At 51.2% G+C, this 19,335-nt stretch overlaps 1 protein-coding gene across 7 annotated transcripts in view; it reads left to right on the plus strand.

The window, feature by feature from the left end:
- The window catches only part of CRHR2 (corticotropin releasing hormone receptor 2), a 34,868-nt gene that overhangs the window by 8,256 nt on the left and 7,277 nt on the right, over positions 1–19,335 (plus strand). For 4 of the 7 annotated variants that reach the window (XR_001111095.2, XM_064380490.1, XM_012475139.2 and 1 more), the window contains exons 3-8: positions 10,714–10,799; positions 12,340–12,449; positions 12,737–12,854; positions 15,010–15,163; positions 15,639–15,699; positions 17,179–17,251. Coding sequence is in view for 6 of the 7 variants with exons in the window: in XM_064380490.1 (XP_064236560.1) it covers positions 10,714–10,799; positions 12,340–12,449; positions 12,737–12,854; positions 15,010–15,163; positions 15,639–15,699; positions 17,179–17,251 (602 nt within the window). In the remaining variant the exon portion in view is untranslated. Of the gene's footprint in view, positions 1–8,732; positions 10,800–12,339; positions 12,450–12,736; positions 12,855–15,009; positions 15,164–15,638; positions 15,700–17,178; positions 17,252–19,335 lie in introns of those variants that run through there. The other 3 variants (XM_012475140.2, XM_064380492.1, XM_064380491.1) reach the window with 3 other exon arrangements.

Here is a 19,335-nt window from a genome sequence, read left to right on the forward strand (position 1 = left end):
GGCAAGTCATGGACGGGCTTGAGGCTCTGGAGAAAAGGGCAGTAGAGGCTGCCGGAGTTTCACAGCCTCCAGGTGGGGTGGTTTAGCGGGGGTTCTGGGTGTGTGCATGTGTGTGGGTGCCTGTCTGTGCCCTGTGGAACATGTGATGGGAGCCAGGTGTGTGGTCTGCAGGAGCCTGTGAGGACAGCAATCACTGGCCCACCTAGAACCCCTCTCACATCTCCAGCCCAACCCCAGTTGCCAAATATGCTGAGATCCTATCTGAGGATTATCTGTCTGAAACCTCTCATCCTGGAAACATCCTAACAAGCCCTCTCTGAGTGTCTGTGTCTGAATGGAGGCCCAGCTCCACCTCCACCCTCCCCCCGACATACACACATGTGCACACGCTTTCAGAAGCCCAGGCTAAGGCCTTCGCCAGGAGAGGTGGTTAGAAGGCAAGACAGCAGCACCTGCACCTGATTCCAAGTGGCACTCCCCTGACTGTACCAGCTGAGGGCTCTGGTGGGGCCAGGGAGCACATCTTATCCATGATTGAAACAGATCTCCCTGGAAGGAAGTGAGGTCCCCAACCTAGGAGGTGTGCAAGCAGAATGAATGACTTCCCTGTGCCTTCCTAGTCCTGGCTTTATAAAACTGTATTTCTAGGATTCCGTGAACTGTGTGTGGGGTGGGGCAGTGGAGATCAGTGTGCCTGATTCAGACTGAGCCTGGAGATTAAGGGCCGTGGCCATCCAGGGTGAAGCAGGGTGATGGAGCATCTCAGCCCACAGCCTGTGAAACTCAGGGAGCTCTGCTTTGGTTCTTACCCCAGCCTGAGCTATGCCTTGTTCTCCCCAACCCACCTGGAGGCCCCCTTTTCCCAGGGCAGGGCCCGGGTCTCTTCTTAATAGCCAAGCTGAGTACAGTATTATTCAATCAATTTGTGGAACACCCACTATGCGCCAGCCACTGTATGGGCACTGTATTGAGGCTCCCACTCACAATTGCAACAGACAAAAAAGAACAGAATGATGAATGCCCTAATTAGGGGGGAAGCACAAGGTCTATGGGAATGGGGTCGGGAGTGACAGGGAAGACTTCCCAAAGGAGTGCAGACAGCACATATCAGACCATCCATATCAATTAAGACTAATAAGAAGATGAAAAAAGGTTGGGGCACCACCCAGGCTGGTAAAGGTGGTGCCAGTGAGCCCCTGGTATCTAATGAACAATTTTCTTCATTTAGACCAAAGTGCTGCCTGCACTGCCACTTCAGGAGAGGAGCTGGTGGAGGGTGGGGAGCACTTACCACTAACCAGCACCTGGGGTGTGAGGTCAGCCTAGGTGGGAAGAGCAAAGGCTGCTAATGGCTGTGGACATGTATGATTGATTTCCCTCCTCCCCTTTCTTCACACCAGTGTTGCTTCCTTCTCTGTTTGCCTTTTCCATGGGATCCCTCCTTTAGAAAGAATGACACGGGGAGAAAACTCCATGAGAAGCCCAGGGGGAGAATAGGAGAGTTCAGGCTCCACTTCCTGCCCCAATTTTACCATGCTATAGCCAAACCCCTATTGAAGCCTAATTCCATTAATTGATCAATGAAGATTCATTAAGCAGGAATCACCCAGGTGGGGATAACAGTTTAGATGTTAGTTTCTGCAATTTTTCAACACAGCTAAGCACAGAGAATCTGCCGCACAGCTCTCAAGTGTTAATCATTTTCCAGGTGCCAGCTACCACTGAGAGAGCTTTGTATCCATAATCCCACTCATCCCCACTCCCTCCAAGATACATACTGCTTTTATGCCCATATTGTAGACAAGAACACTGAAACTCAGATACATGAAGTAACTTGTTCAAGGTCCTAATCAGCTCCTATGCACCAGTGCAGGCAGGTGAATGCACAGCCCTCACTCTTAACCATGGGGCAGTACTGACCCCACAAGAGGCATTTGGTATGCAAGGATGCTTAGAGATTTGGAAAGAAGACTTACCTCTGGCCTGGGAATAAGGGAGAACTTAGCCCTCTGAACTGGACTTCTGGGAACAGGTTGGGTTTTAGCAGGTGAGTACAGGAGAGGTACAGAAGAGGCCCTCTAGGCTAAGGGGGCTGAGCAAAGGCATGGAGACAGGCCAGGCTTTGTGCCTCGGGAGGAGTGAGTGTTGTATGGAGAACAGGAAGTAGGAGAAAGGAACAATGAGGCTGGAAAGACACATGGAGGTCAGGTGATGCAGGGCATTCTACAGGGCTTCACCTGGAGAGGGAGCCTGGGCAAGCTTGTGAGTGGAGGAGCTCAGCTTTGAGAGCACACTGTCCTCTGGAGGGAGAGGAGAGGTAAGGGGACTTCTGCACGGACCCAGGTAGACCACAGGCTATGGGAGCAAAAGAGGGTGAAGATGCCAGCAACCTTGGGCATTTGAAATTGACAAGATGTGAGAGACAGCAAGGTAGAGGGTTAGGTACACAGGAAACAGCTGAGCACAGTTGGGGATGTGTTGACTTGAGGAGCTGGAGGGACACCTGAGTGGAGATGTCAGGAAGCAGCTGGCTGGGTGGGGAAATGCTCAAGAGAGCACCAAGAGTGAAGATAAGGCATTTAGAAGTCCTAGGATGTGGAGTTAGCGAATAGCTACAGGGAGTAAGTTTGGGAGGATGGGTCAGAGCCTTGAGCCATCTCCCCCAGAGCTATATCCAGATGCGGCAGGGCCAAGGGAAGGGAAGGGACTAGTGCATGGCCACACATGCTAATCAGTGGCAGAGCCAGGTTAAGCACTCGAGTCTCGTTGGGTGTTCTCTACACAACCTGTGCTGGCACTTCAGTGGCTGGGCTTCCACGCGTTTGTACTGTGGTTTCACTTATTTAATGCTTCCACCATCCAGTGACAGAGACATACCATTATCTTCATTTTACACATGGGGAAACGGAGGCATGGAGCAATTAAGGCACTTGTAACAGAACTAGGATTCAAACCCAGGTTGTGCTGCCTCTCAAAAAGTGACTCTTCTAGGTTAAGTAGAGAAGAAATTTGTGAAAAATATATTGGGGAGTTTATGGAATCACTGAGTGAGCTAGAGAACCAGATTTGGGGCCCCCAGCCAAGAACACAGCACAGAGCTGGCCCAGTGAAGGAACGTCCCTCTTCCTGAAAGGCTCTGCCAACACCACCAGCCTTGGCCACCAGGTGGGCCACAGCCCTGCGGCCACCACTGCCCTGGAGTCTTTTTGAGACAGGGTCTCGGTCTACCAGGCTGGAGTCCAGTGGCACGATCAAGGATCACTGCAATCTCAAACTTCTGTGCCCAGGTGATCCTCCTGCCTCAGCCTCCTGCTGAGACTACAGGCACATGCCACCACACCTGGCTAATTTTTAAATTTTTTGTAGAGGTGGGATCTTGCCATTTTGCCAGGGCTGGTCTTGAACTCCTGGGCTCAAGCGATATTCCCATCTCTGGCTCCCAAAGTGCTGGGAGTACAGGTGTGAGCCACTGCACCTGGCCAAGTTGGAGTCTTAAGCTTCCTGCAGTTATCTCTGGAGAGGCTCTCCCTATCTCCATTTGGGGGCCCCTAGTTCACTAATTCCCTCAGGTGCATCTGATGGATGGGGGAGTATGTAGAGCCCCAGGTCCCATGCCAAAGCTCTGGCTACAAGGGAGCCTGGGAAGTAAAGACCTGGCGATTTAGCTCTAGGTGGGGAGGTAGCCTCCGTCTTCCTCCCAGGGTTCCTCGGGTCCAGGTTCAAATTTTGGGTGGCTAGAAACAGTCCTAAATGTCCACATACAATATGGACATTTTGTAAATGTAAAGGAATACCTTTCCCATCCAGTGGCTGGGTTTGGCAATAGTAGACTTCCAGACTCAACCCAGCACTTCTATGTCAGTCTGCATCTGAGCTTGGGTGAACATCACCAGCTGCCTGTTCCCCTCTGACCACCAATTTGCTGCGATTGGATAAAGACAGAAATATGCAAGGTAGTTCTCAAAGTTGGTCAGTTCTCCTTAACCTGCAGTGGCCTTCAAGCCATGCAGGATGCTGATTCAGGGAGATGTACCTCGTTTGGAAAACTCAGGAAAACTGTGCTGTTAGCACCAGGACTATGCCTCTGACCACCCCAGCTCTGGCCACACTTCCCCAAGTCTCTTAACTGGGAATGAGAAGCAATCCAGTCCAGGAAGTGGAGGCCAGGCTGGAAGGAGACATTAGCTGCAAGGTTTTTCCCACAAAAAGTGAAAAAGATGTCCAGGCATGGTGGCTCATGCCTGCAATCCCAACATTTTAGGAGGCTGAGGCGGGAGACTCGCTTGAGGCCAGGAGTTTCAGACCAGCTGAAGCCACATAGTGAGACCCCGTGTTCTACAAAAAAAAAAAAAAAAATGAGCCTGGCATGGTGGCTCATGCCTGTAGTCCCACTACTCAGGAGGCTGAGGTAGGAGGATCACTTGAGTACAAGAGTTCGAGGCTGCAGTGAGCTAAGATCACGCCACTGCCCTCCAACCTGTGTGACAGGGTGAGACCCCATCTCAAAAAAAGATAGGTAAGGAAGGTGACTCAAAGTCGAGGTCAAAGATTACCCAACTAGGCCCCAAACCAGACAAGGAGATGGCTGGATCTGGGGTGACCCAACTGTAGGCAGTAAAGGGACTGAGGGTGGGATATCTGGCCCCTAAGGTATTATCTTCTGGGGATCTGGACACTAAGTGGCAATGACACTGAAGAGGTGGCACAGCTGGCTGCACCTGCTGAAACACAGGGTCACAGGGAGAGCTTCTCTCTTCTAGAAACACCAACTCCAGGATCTCCCATGAGGAGATCTCCCATGTGTCCTAGAAGAGAGAGATCTTCTGCCTCTTCATGATTGAATGACCCAAGATATGTCAGTTTCTCTCTTCGCGTCCCACTAGACCAAATGCAAAAATTGCCTTCCTTCCTAATTCCCAAGGAGATGCCTGATGACTCAGTTTCCAACATGCTTCCCTTGGAACAGTCAAAGCTTTCATGCCAGGAACCTGGAGGATACTGCCCAAAGGTTTGCTGTTTGAGACTGGCACCCCTCCCCCATGTGGGGTTGGACTGCAGTGTCTGCAGTTTTGGCAGCTGGGTCAGCCTACACGTGGAGTCTTGGCATGAGACCTGGTTGCCTCCTACATGTATGTGTGACTGTTTTGTATTTGCCATGCATCTTGGTGAAGCATGGGCATCCAAGGTGGCAGACTATCCTCCTGGCCCACTCTGAGCCTCCCACCTTCAGTGAGTTTCCCAAGTAACCTAGGAAACAGCATCAGCCTTGTCCATCCTGAGATCCTTGTGTGCTCAGCTCTGTGCAGTGCTTAAGAAAGGGCTGGAGATGAAAGCAACCCATGCTGTGCCCTTAGGGGCTCTCAGCCTTGTACAAAAGAAGGTAAACTTCTGCTCCAGAGAGCCTTTGGGCTGGCTGGGAAAGTACAACACCTTTACAGGAGTCAGTGAAAGAGCAACCCCAGCCCAGAATACGCCAGGCAGACACAACCAGCTGTACCCTTGGGGAGCTGGAACAGTCATGGAAGCTGCCTGGAGGTGCTGGGGCTGGAGCTGGGCCTTGAAAAGGGGCATGAATTAGTTGATACCCTTGGGCTGGGCCCAGGGCCAAGATCTGAATGTTGAGTGAGAAGGCTGATTCTTAGGAGCTCTCCAAGGTTCCCGATGTCAGAGAGCAGAGTTGAAGAATGGTGTTGTGCTGTCCGCGGTGCTGAAAGTTCTGATCCCATGCAGTGACTGCATTCCTTCTGTAAATACTGCTTCTGGCCCTCCCCACCAATATGTCATCACCTTCTCTTCCTCACCACTTCTACTACTAGTACTACTTCCTCTCCTCCTCCTTCTCCTTTTCCTCCTCCTTCTTCTATCATCATCATCATCACAGGGTCTCACTCTGTCACCCAGGGTGGAGTACAGTGGCACAATTTTGGCTCACTGCAACCTCTGCTTCCCAGGCTCAAGCAATCCTCTCACCTCAGCCTCCTGAGTAGCTGGGACTACAGGTGCACACCACCATGCCTGGCTAATTTTTTTTTTGTAGAGATGGGGTTTCATCATGTTGCCCAGACTGGTCGCAAATTCCTGGCTCAAGCAATTTCACCTGCACTGGTCTCCCAAAATGTTGGGATTACAGGTGTGAGCCACCACATCCAGCCTCTCCCTCACTTCCTGTCCTTTTCTTTCCAAATAACCAATGACCCCATTGCTGTGCCTCACCACAGTCCAACTCACCCTTTTCCCCATGCCTACCCCTGTCCCTTGTACTCCTTACCCCCAAACTACCAACAAATATAGTCCCTCATGGTTCCTGTCTCCCATGACCCATGTCTCTCTAGATGGTATCAGAGATAGAAGTGCCAACCATTTGAAAGGGATGCTTGGAATTGTCACAATAGCTTGGGGGTGCTAACTGACATTTAGTAGACTGCGGAGTCTCACATAACAAATATTTGATCTACCTGAAATGCCGATAACATCAATAGAGAATCAATTAACTATAATTTTTCTAAGAGGAAAAATGGAGACCAAGGGGGAAGGGACTTTGTCATGGGCACCTAGCTATCCAGAGACAAAACTACAACTAGAATATAGGCTCTCATTTCCCAGCCAGCTTCAGGACCACCCCAGATAACTGCCTAAACTAGGAACTGTTTGCAAAGAGTCAGCATCTGAAATGGGAGATCCCATTGTAATGGGGGCTTTTGACAGGCCTGGGCCACTCTGGGTGTAGAAATCAGGCCTCCAAGACTACAGAATCCTGAAAGAAAAGACCCTGCCTGCATCATTCGGACCCTAATACCCCCTGGAAGGCCACACTCCACATCATCAGCATCGATCCTCAGCAGGGGCACCTGTGTTGCTATGGTAATGGGCACCCACCTTTCTGCACCCAGCCCTGCAATTCTAGCCTTGCCATTTGCCCTCAGAGTGTGTGCCCATCCATTTATTGTTCCCAGAGGGTGAAGGGGATACTTTCTGTTTTACTCCCTCTTGTCCAAGGCTGTGACTGAGGGCTCAGTGCCCTCATTAGCTACAGCAGACACCTCCCCCAAAGAGTGGGGCACATCTGTCCTCCAGTTCTTTGATACCCAGTGTCTGTAGCCACAAGCTCATCTGCAGGCAGGGCTGAGCTGCCAGAGAGGGAAATCCCCTCCCATTTCCACATCCCACCTGCTTTCCAAGGGTCAGCAGGTCTGAGTCAATTCTGTTCAGCACACATCTCCTCAATGGCTCTGTCCTGAGGGAGATTCTGTGGCTCCAATATTGCCTCTACTTACTTGTCTGTCCCGAAGGAGTTCAAGTCCAGTAGCAAAGAAAAGAAGGATCAGGTCCAAAGAGATGAAGTTCATAGTGAATTATGGCAAATGCAATAAAACAGAATTTGTGTTGTTCAAACTATGGATTATGACACAAGAGTGGACTGTGGAGTCAATTTAATGGGTCATGATCAGTGTTTGTGTGTGAAATAAATAGAAGACATTCGAATAGACTGGAAAGGAAAATAGCACAGCTGTGCCCCAGCTACATCTTCCTTTTTGAAACTGGGTTCTGTGTGTGTGTGTGTGTGTGTGTGTGTGTGTGTACTAGATCATAATATAAAATGTATGTGTTATTGTGGTTCAAGGGCAATAAAGTGGTAAAGCTATGTTACAAGAGAAAGGGAAGGGATGGAGGAGGAAACAAAGAGAGGATTGCTTCAGACCTAGGGTGCTGGGGATGGCTCCAGGCAGGACGTGACATTTGAGTGAGGGATTAAAGATGGATAGGAGTTCATTCGTGAGCAGTGGGTAAGAAGGAGGAGGTGCTTTAAGAGGTGAATCCACACAAAGAGGGTATGTGCCAAGCCTGTTTGTGCCAATGCCCATGGCCATGCAGAATGCTGGAGATGGGTCAGGACAGCTAAAATGGGGCCTGGGTGTCAAGGGCCTTGATTAACACGGTAAGAAATTGGACTTTATTGCTGGGCGCGGTGGCTCACGCCTGTAATCCCAGCACTTTGGGAGGCCGAGGCTGGCGGATCATGAGGTCAAGAGATCGAGACCATCCTGGCCAACATGGTGAAACCCTGTCTCTACTTAAATACAAAAATTAGCTGGGCATGGTGGCACACGCCTGTAGTCCCAGCTACTTGGGAGGCTGAGGCAGGAGAACTGCTTAAACCCAGGAGGCGGAGGTTGCAGTGAGCCAAGATTGTGCCACTGCACTCCAGCCTGGCGCCTGGCGACAGAGCGAGACTCTGTCTCAAACACAAAAACAAACAAACAAAAAAAAAGAAATTGGACTTTATTATTGACAGCAATAAAGATCCATTGATGGCTTTTAAGCAGGAATCAACATGGTCAAGGTGGCAAGAGAAGAAGAAGGAGGTGAGATAGGAGCCCATTGTGGCAGTCCAGGCAAGAAGACTAGAGAGCAGATGGAGGGATGGGCAGGAGGGGAGTGGACTCTGGAAAAAGAAAAGAGGAGACAGAATCCATGGAACTTGGGACCCCTGGGCATTGGTGTGAGGGAGAGGAAAGGTCTCTGATCTGCAGCATTTCTATCCTGACCCCTTCTCACCTGCAAGCCCACCCCACGGTCAGTGCCACCATGAGATATCATACTTGGGAAACAAATGTTCTGAGGCCTTGTCCTCAGGGAGCTACCACCCTGATCAGAGTGACCAGATTTACTCACCTGGACAGCTCAGGGCTGGTCATGGGGCAAGGGCTGGAGTGTGGGGCTCAGACGGTCAGGACTGGGGGTGCTCAGGAGAGAGAGAGAGAGCTATAGGGTAGGAGCAATCAAGAAGGTCTTCCTGAAGGAGGGGGCCTAGCACTGAGCTTCAGGAAAGCTGGATGATATCTACGAACACATAGAAGATCATTTTCCTGCCCTTTGAAGCACAGGCAGGATCATGGTCTGCCTCACCTCACACAGACTGTTTCAGAGGCACTGTAAACCCCCATCAGGGAGGGACTGTTCATTTCACAAAAGAACTTACTCTCCTTAAATACTTTTACTTTTTTAGTTCAGTGACATCACTATCACTGACCCCTATAAGTTGAGGTTGCCCCTCCCTTTCATCAGTACGAATGTTGGTAAGGAAAGATGGTCCTAGGTATCAAATTCAGAGCCCATCTTGGGAGTTGGGCACCATGGCCAGGGGTGGGGAGCAGGGTTCCTCTTCCTGGGAGTCAGAATCAGCGTCAGACCAGGGCATTCCCTGACTCGCTTGGCAGGGGAAGGGCAGGGCCCTGCCAGGGATGGGCCTTGGCTCAGGAGGAATAGGCCAGTCACAACCCTGAGTTTGAAGAATGGATGAGCTCCAGGCACCAAACTAAAAAGCAATTAAGCTAATAGAATCTTCCCCATTGATTTTGCTCTTTGGCAAGTGCTCTTTCCTAATTCCATTGCTTCAAACTCATCAGGCTCAACGGAAGTGGGTTTTTAAGTAACTTAATTATTTCAGAACACACTGCCTCCAAAAACAACTTAAGGTTTCCCCTCCAGCTCTGCAACTCTGTGCTCTGCGAGCTATTTATTTTAATTAGCTTTACATTGTATATCTAACATATGCTAAAAAGAAAATTTCACAGACAACCGCTCATTAGTCAGAGAGCTAAACCCTGGCACAAATCACCCCCAAACAATGGAACATTCAGCATTTGTAATCCACCTGGGGAGATCAGAAATACATAGTGGTGAAGGCAGAGCAGAGGCAGGCTTGGAGAGCTCCCGGCCTGCTCTGGTGGGAGGGCTTCCTCCTGGTTGGAGCTGGCGTATGGAGGGGGTGGCTTAGGAGCCAGACCTTGACAGTTAGAGCTGAGATAGAGAGAAAGGCAAATATGAGCATTTTTCAACTTTCCTACCTTCCCCTTTGATAAAATCTGCACTTTTGTACACAGGGCATTGCTGCTTGAAATGTCTTTTCACACATCTTGTTCCAACTTTAATACAGAGGCTGGTTCTTGAACATATAGAAACATCACGTGGTGGCCTCCCAGGCAGCAGCAGCCCAAGGGCAGCGGTCCAGCCCCCAGTCCCTAGCGTTCCCTCATTCCTGTTTGCCACTGCTTGATGTGGCCTAAATGTTAAGAACAGAAGGCCTGAAGCCAGAACTTCTGGGTTTGAATCCTCTTGTCATCTTTGTATCCTTGGCCAGTAGCTTAATCTCTTTGTGCCTCAGTTTCCTCCTTTTTGAAATGGGTTCATATTAATGCCTACTTCATGGGGTGGTTGTGGAGATTGAATGGACAGGTGTATCCATAGCAGTTAGAAGAGGGCCTGGTACCTGAGAAACACATGCTATGTAAGTGGTAGTTATTATTAAAATGGAAGTGCTGATATTGGTGAAGTATGGATCTCATAAATATAAAACAGTTGAGATGAGGATGTAAATTATGTGGCATGCTGAAAGCAGTGAATCTTCAGGCACAACCCAGTGCTCACACTGGATTCAGTTTTGAAGCAAATGAACAAAATGAAAGTGTACAAAATGCTAGTCAAAGATGGTATCTAAAATGGGTTTTAGCATGCCTTTACCTATTATGTAAGATGAGCCTTTTGTGCTATTTTCACATAAGTAACTTACATGTAAACTTGCAGATGCACATCGTATTTCCTGGCCTAGGAGAGCTGAGGTGTGTACACCTTATCTTGTGTGTACCAGTGAGCCAGGGAGGGCTCCTGAGGAGGGGAGTGACCTGACTCTTGGCAGCTGGCATTTTTTTGTAGGGAATGCCTACCGAGAATGCTTGGAGAATGGGACGTGGGCCTCAAAGATCAACTACTCACAGTGTGAGCCCATTTTGGATGACAAGGTGAGTGGCCCTCACCTGCCTTGACCCCAGGCCTCACACAGGTTTGGGACTCAGGATGAGCACAGAGAATCCCAAGGCGGGCAGACCAGTCCTTGTGTCACCCAGCCACTCCCTTCTGTACCTCCTGCCCCTGCCCCTAGTGTCCTGCCCTGTGCTCAGTAGGGAGACAGAAAGGGGACATGAAGTCCCACCTTCAAGAAAGCTTGAGCTGCCAGAGGACACAGCCAAGGAGGCATGGGACACAAAAAGGGAATAACCACATGATTAATGCTCCCAACATCTTAGAGGCTGTGTGACTGCACACCTTCCTCTCCCTCTGGGCCTTGGTCTCCCCATCTGGCATTCTGATCCTGTGACTCCACATGGAAACGAATGCAGCCCTACAAGGGCTGTCCCCACAGGAAGCTGGGCTATGTTCCGCCTCCCCAACCCTGCTCCAGCTCCGGCTCTGGAATTTGATTCGGTGCTGCTGAGACACTGAACACCTCCCCTTGAAGCTTCACCTCATTCCTGACCTGAAATGATACATCTCAGCCCCATCCTTATTATCCAACACAGTCCTCAGTGGGGCTGGAACTTTGCCCCAAATGAAGTCCAAATTCAGAGGGAAAAACATTCAACCACCCTGAGAAAGTGATTCTGCAAAATGTGAGCCACAGAGATTCTGCAGGGAGGCCACTCGACAGGCAGGGCAACCTCCAGCCGTTGGTCCTCACCCCCACTCTCACTGCCCCTCCAGAAGTGGAGAATCAACATGGGGTGGCCCTTCCTGGCAGGAAGGAGTATTTCATCACTGGCTTTGTTTCAAATTGCCAACACTTGGTGATAATTAAAAGTCAACTGACTTTTATACCGTTTGAATAGAATTTCTAAATTCTCTATAGACAATGCACGCCCTCATGCAGTCTCCAGGGCAGACTAATCTCAATGCACCCCACCCCAGGCCTCCTATAGGCTGTTGCTTCTGAGGCAGGATGGCAGGTTGGCCCCATTGCACAGACATCAAAACGGAGGCCCAGAGATATAAATCAACTCACCCTCAGTCGCTCAGCCAGCTGGGATCTGGGCTGAGACTAAACCCAGAAAAGGCATTCTAGAGTCTAGAATTTTTAAAAAGAATCTGTACCCATACCTCTCAAAATGTGCCCCTAAAAATGCTTGTTGGTGCCAGGCACAGTGGCACCAGCTACTCAAGAGGCTGGTGGGAAGATTGCTTCAGGTCAGCAGATCAAGGCTGTGGTACACTATAATTGCTCCTGTGAATAGCCACTGGACCCCAGCCTGGGCAACAGAGTGATACCCCATCTCTAAAAAACTAAAAATAAAATAAATGCATGTTGGAAGGCCTGACCACAGTCATTTATAACAACAAGAGCTACCCAGAGCCAACAGGAACGAGCGCTAAGTGCCAGGCATGGCAATGACACCTGGAGCACTTCTGCCCCAAAGTCAGGACACAGAGGTGGCCATGGCTGGAGTCCTCAGCCCCACCCCCACGAGCCCATGCCCACATCTGCCCTGCCCATGTCTGTCTGTCCAGCAGAGGAAGTACGACCTGCACTACCGCATTGCCCTTGTCGTCAACTACCTGGGCCACTGCGTATCTGTGGCAGCCCTGGTGGCCGCCTTCCTGCTTTTCCTGACCCTGCGGTGAGTCCACCCTCCCCCCTTGCTTTCTCCTCGTCCCTCCTCCTACAGCTCCTCCTTCACCTCTTTCAGACATTCTCACCTCCATTCCGGGGCCCAGCAGATAAAAGGGCCAGTGGATCAAGGGGGGTTTGGGAAGGGTATCAGGGCGTGGATCACCAGCAGGCATGTGGGGTGCAGAGTGGGAGCTGAACTCAGAGGCACAGGCTGAGTCTCTACCTGGTCTCAGGGAGAGTCCAGTCCCAGTTGACCCCTGACCCCGACTGACCCCTGACCTGCCCCTCCCACAGGAGCATCCGCTGTCTGCGGAATGTGATTCATTGGAACCTCATCACCACCTTTATCCTGCGAAATGTCATGTGGTTCCTACTGCAGCTCGTTGACCACGAAGTACACGAGAGCAATGAGGTCACTTTTCGGGGAGACTCGGGGCTAGACCTGGGGGGCTCTGGGCTCCAGGGGCACCCATCTGTCTGTCTGGTCTCTGCTTGGACCCCTCCTTTGACAGTAAGCTCACTACCTACCACGATACCCCTCTTCTTCTTGGGCAGCTTTTACTCTTACAAGTGCTTCCTAATGTTGAGCTTCTGGAACTCTACCCCATTCCTGCCCCTACTCTGAGAACAGATCCCATCTGCTCTCTCCAGGCTCTGAGACAGACCCCTTGGAGATTTGCACACAGAGACTGACGTTCCCCAGTGCCCGCTGCTCTCAGCTGGTGACACCTGACTTCCTGGCTGCTCCTTGGCTGACCCAGGGCCCGAATGCTGTCATATGGGCCGTGGCTCAGGTGCAAAACCAGGCCTTAGCTCATCTCCACCCTAACCACTGTCCCACCAGAGCTGGGCTGGGAGGAGCAGGAAGCTGGCAGGCTGGGAGCTTCACAAAGCTGACTCCAGACACATTTATCCTAGTCCACTCCTCATCTTGCGGATTCAGGTGCCCTCAAAGACCCCTTTGAGAAAAAGAGACTGGAACTAACCTCTGTTGTCACTTAATCCCAGTAAGACCGGCAGGTTTCATTTTCCCCATCACATAGACATGGAAACTGAGACTCACAGAGGTGAAGTGACTGGCCAAGGTCACATGCTGTGACGATACCTCTACATAAGGGGCCATCCCACATCCCAGCTGTCCACCCTGGATTTCTGTCCATTGCTGTGTACTGTGTCCAAGCCATTGTAAAACTGTAGACTAGTCCTGGGCCATCACAGAGCCCTGTGGATGTCTCAGTACATTCCCGTTGGGTGGCCTGTGCCTGAGCAGACACCAGCCTGATGTGATCCTTAACATCGCCCCACATAGAACCCTGCCTCAGAACCAAACAGGTTCAGTCAAGCTGAAGGTGCCTTCCAGCTCCAACGTGAGCTTGTACTAATAGGACATCATTAACCATGGCGGAAAAGTAGGGTTGGGAGGAGGGACTCGGTAGCTTCCCACCTCAGCAGGACTTTCTCAGAACAAAGGAGACAGAAGCCACAGGAGGCTCAGAGATCAGAGACTGTGCAGGGGAGCCCAGAAGCAGCCAGCAGCTCAGCACAGGAGGGTTATCTGAGAACCGGGGCTGTCAGAACCACACAGAGAGGATGGGCATGTACAGAAGCAGAGCCCCTGTTGCACAGCTCCCCAGACCTTGAGCTGGCTCCATCATTCCCCAGTCTCAGCCTTGGCTCTCACGGTGCCCTGGGGATGAGCCTGTGGGGAAGATGACCAGGTGGGGTCTGTTGAGAGGAGCTCTGGCCTGGAAGCCCAAGGCCTGGCCCCTGACCCTGCTGCAGCCCACTGTGTGGCTCTAGAGGGGCAGGGGCTTCCCCTCCCTGTCTCCTCTAAGGTACTTGGGAAGGTAGCCTTGCTCAGAGGGACGGGGACAAATTCCCCTCTGCTGGGAAGGTAGCACATAACCACAGCAGGCACAAACACAGCATCTCCACTCATGCCTGCCTTTGCAGTGTCACTTTTTGAGGTTCAGAGAGGTGCAGTGACTTGCTGGGGTCCCTGTACTTTGCAAGTCTCCCTCCAGAGCCAGTAATGATTGTGCCAAGTCCAGAAGCTCCCAAACCCACAGTCTTTAGAGAATTCCCTCCCTGGCCACAGCCCCACTTCATACAACCTTGACTTATTTTACTCACTTTTTTCTTCATTTTTTTCTAAATGAAATTTCATATCCCATCCCTAAATGGAAGCAGGTCTGACTTGCTATGGATTGAGAATGACTCAAAAAAAAATTAAAATGAAAACACAACAAGATGGTTGAATTCCAATCTCTGCCTGCAGAAAGCTCAGAGCCAGATTCCCACTCTCTTTACTAGAAAGAAAAAGTAGAAAGAGTTAGAGAGAAATTAAGAAAACACTGGTGCCAACAGAGAGTGGCACCTTAACTGAATCTGAAAGAGTGAAAGAGCACTGGGGAAGGATGAGGCTTTTTGGAGTGAGGTTTGCTGGTATTGCATGGCATGTCCACGAACCCCCTTTGGGATGCCCTGTGTCTTGTTGCCCTGCCTGAGATGGGTGTGTCCCGCCCGGGCCCCAGGCAGCCTCCTGACAGTCCCTGCCCTGCACACAGGTCTGGTGCCGCTGCATCACCACCATCTTCAACTACTTTGTGGTGACCAACTTCTTCTGGATGTTTGTGGAAGGCTGCTACCTGCACACGGCCATCGTCATGACCTACTCCACCGAGCGCCTGCGCAAGTGGCTCTTCCTCTCCATCGGATGGTGTGAGGGTCCCGGGGGGCAGCAGGGCCTAGTTGGGGGGAGGACTTCTCACCAGGCCATTTCCCTTTGTCTTGGGTCCAAGGACCAGAGCCCGGCCCTGCCCTCCACCCCCAGTGCAGTCCCAAGGATACAGCTACTTCCTTCCATGCTGGTGAGGAAAAAGCAAAGGACCCTCCAAAGACTATTCCTCAAATAGCTCTTCTCCCCATGCCGGGAAGGACCTGTCCAAAGGCCATTGTCTCTGGCTCAGAAACTGGCTGGCTCTACTTCTGTATCACAATCACACATCTTTGCTTGGAGAGAAGGGGTGGGGGCATGGACCAGGGGTCTAGGGACAACGCACCTCTGGGGTCATGGGTAGCCTGCTGTTGGAAGAGTAAAAACATGATCCTACCCCACTGTGGTCCCTCACGGTGTGCCCTACAAGGTGGTCCTTTTCCATCTGTCCCCTGCAGCCCAAGTCTGTCTTTCTTTCAGGCATCCCCTGCCCCATCATCGTCGCCTGGGCCATCGGCAAGTTCTACTATGAGAATGAACAGTAAGTGAATGGGCAAGCCGTGGGGGGTCATGGAGAGGGGCATGGGAGTGTTAAGACAGATCGGCCTTGGCTCCAGCCAAGCCATGAAGCAGGAATTGTAGCCACACTTAGATAGATCCACTTTCCTGTTGTCCTTAAATTGAAAAAAATAACCCTGCACTCAGAGGTACTCACGTGGTAGGGCTCAAGGAACTTTGTTGGATTAAGTTAGGAATCGTGGTTCCTTGAAGTGCGCCCCACCACGCACAACCCCTTTGGTCTTTGTAAGTCCTCCTCAGACTTGAATGTGGCAGGTCTGGCCCCGGGTATGTATAAGGGGTCAAGGCCACACATGACATCCAGAGCTATCCATGAGCATTTAAAGCGTCCATGGGCATTTCACTTGTTTTTTTTTCTGAAGTCTCAGTTCTCCCTATGCCAGAGGCTGTGACATGCTGAGCCACAGCCCAAGTGACAACAACTCTGGCCATGGGTCAGCCAAGGAGCAGCCAGTAAGTCAGGTGTCACCAGCTGAGAGCAGTGGGGCCTGGGGAACATCAGTCTCTGTGTGCAGACCTCTAAGGGGTCTGTCTCAGAGCCTGGAGAGAGCAGATGGGATCTGTTCTCAGAGTGGGGACAGGAATGGGGTAGAGTTCAAGAAGCTCAACATTAGGAAGCACTTGTAAGAGTAAAAGCTGCCCAGGAAGAAGAGGGCTGCCTTGGTAGGTAGAGGGCTTCCTGTCAAAGGAGGGGTCCAAGCAGAGACCAGAAACTCTGGGAGACAGGGAAAATCCTGTCTGATGTAGGTCTATACCGGATGACCTCCAAGATTTCAGAGGACAGAGTTGGCCAAAGTCGACGGCCCCTCCCTGTGGTCTAGTAGTTGCTGGCAGACCCAGACCCTAAAGCCTCTCCCCGGTCCAGCATCCCCAGAGAATGAACTAAGCCTCTAGCAGCCGGTGAGGCCAGCTAGGCCGCAGCTCCCTTCACTCGGTACACAACCATTGGCTCAAAGACCCAAAATCCCAGGCTGGGGGTAGGAAGGCTCCTCTTCCACATTTGCTGCTTTATGTGGCCGACTGAGTGCCCAGCACACGGAGCAGCGGGTTTCAAGCAATATGGGAACAGGTGGCCTAACGCAGTTGGCCCTGGGCCAGCAAGGGGGATCCCAGCTCTCCCTTTATTCCTGTGCCTCCTGCATGCCCAGTCCTGTGCCTAGCAATTTGCAATGGGGCAGGGGAAAGAGAAACAGGAAGATACTCATGGCCCCTCCTCAGTCTGGCTGGGGTGATCAGACCCACCATGTAAAGCAAAAGACGGCCTGGGCGGGTAAGGGTGCTCAGTGGGGCTTGTATTTTTTTACCAAGGCTTTCCAGAAAGGGGCAGTCCAGGAGGCTGGGTCTCAGGAAGGGTAAAGCTGGAGGACCCTGGGCCCAAGTCTGGGGGGGGGTCCCCGAGCTCCAGCTCAGCAGGCTCCCTACAGCTACCCCATCTTTGTAGGTGCTGGTTTGGCAAGGAGCCCGGCGACCTGGTGGACTACATCTACCAAGGCCCCATCATTCTCGTGCTCCTGGTAGGTCCTCAATGGTGGCTGGGATGGGGCTGGGTGCCAGGAGGACAGCAGAGGGCCCACCCAGGCAGAGACGCTAGGAAAGATGTGGCATGGGCAGCCCTGCACACCCACTCTGTACGCTGCCCCCATATCCCATCCATGCCACCCTGCGCCCCAGCACCACCCAGCCTTCTCTTCCTCATGCTCAATGCCAGCGCAGCCCTGCACCCCTCTGGTGACCTCGGGGCTCTTTCTCTGGGTGGAGGAAGGATCTGATAGGTTGACTTCCCATGCCCTCCCAGTCTGACACTGTACTATGCTAAGACAGCTAGGTGAGCAGGCAGCTAGTGACAAGAGAAGAGTGTGCAGGCTTCTGTTCATTCCCGATCTGCATTCCCTTCGGCCCCCAGTGACCCTCTCCGGGTCCAGCCCACCGCCCCCAGCCTGGAGCGGTGGATACCAGAATGAAGCATAATGAGCAATTGTTCCTTGTCCAGCTCCCTGCCCTTTGCCAAATGCATTTGCATCTGATGTATAATTGCCACACATCTTTAGTCCACAAGCTTTAATTAAGAGAAAGTTTAAGTAGAGGCTGCATTCTGCAAAAGAAACCCATTATATATCATACCTTAAAAAAAAAAAAAAGAAAGAAAGACATACAAAAAAGCCCCATAAGAAATTGGCATTTACGTAAGACTTATTTCAGGCTCAGTAATTTCAGGCTCCTATGTGTACTGGCTTGCTTAAAGGGGCCACAGTTCCTTCTGGGAAACTCAGAGAGAGTGCCGTCTCCTCCTGCACACAGAAGGTGCCAGGTGCTGCTTTCTTTTGTCTACCTTGGAGACAATTATTATTTATCTCTTTCATTTTCTTACTCTCCTTTTTCTGTGACTTTGGGTTTCATTTGACGTCCATCTTTGGAATGTCCTTGATATAGGTGAACTGATGATGACTAGGAAGGTTTCTCATCCACTGCTGGAAATTCCACTGTCAGGGCTCTGTTCACTTCAGAGGAAGAAGCCAGGTTTTGTCAGCAGCTAGTAGAAGGTTTGTCCTTGGACTCCCAGCTGCAGTGAGTCACTCACCCCTCAGTGTGAACGAAAACCCCATGAGATCCATTCCCTCCCAACCAGCTGCCAAGAGCCATCCTGGAGGAATAAGGCTTTTGATGAGCCTGGAACCGAGCCAGGGAAGGCTGATGGGGGACCAACGGTGGCAGAGAGTGAGTCCCAACTGTAAAGATGTTGGATAGGTGGATAGGTGGTGAGGAAATGCCAAGAGAAAGAGATGAGGAACGCAAGAACTCAGTGTCAAGAACCAGCTCCCTGCTTCCTCTTCCATACCCCTTCTCTGGCTCCACCCCTGCCTCTGTGCTCACAGGCCCTTTCCTTGTCTTTCCCTTGGGCCCAGCTCTTTGCACCAACAGTGGCTTCCAGATTCCAAGCTGAGCCCCTCCAGAAGCTCTATCTACATTATTTCCAACCCTTGCATCTTCAAATCCTAAAATAAGTAGGGTTCATCTATAAAATGCTCTCCATTTTTATAGATGAAGAAGCCAAGAGAAATGAATTGGTTTGCCCAAGGTCACCACTAATAGCTGGCAGAGCGGAGGCTCAAAGGCAGGTCTCCTGCTTTGTCCCCACCAACTGCCTGTTGTCCTCGAGGTTGGATACATGCCATCCCTACACTCCCCAGCAGTTCACAGCTGGATTTCTGCTGCTAAGAGACACTCACTTATTTCTGGGTTCTGAGAAGTGAATCAGGTGGTTGAGTTTGCAGGAAGCCTGGCTGCCTGCTGGTGTTGTCACTGTTGGTGTCATTGGGAAAGGGATGTGGCAGTCACTAGTCCAGAAACAGGTCTTAGTGCTCTCAGGGAGTATTTCAGCCTGTGCTGATCTTCTAAGGCAAGCTCTGTGGTTAGCCCCACTGGGGGCAGACAAGGAAGCAGGAGCTGATGAGGTTAAGCAACTTGCCTAAGGCCACACAACTGCAAATTGGAACAGTCCAAATTTGAGCCGTGAGACTAGGACTTGGTGCTACAGTTCATTTGGGGGGTGGGCCTCATCAGTTCTTAGCCCAGCTGCCATTTCTCCAGGCCTCTCTGA

Source organism: Aotus nancymaae, unplaced genomic scaffold (genome assembly GCF_030222135.1).
Source record: "Aotus nancymaae isolate 86718 unplaced genomic scaffold, 86718_ANA_hifiasm-v0.15.2.pri h1tg000025l, whole genome shotgun sequence".
NCBI lineage: Eukaryota > Metazoa > Chordata > Mammalia > Primates > Aotidae > Aotus > Aotus nancymaae.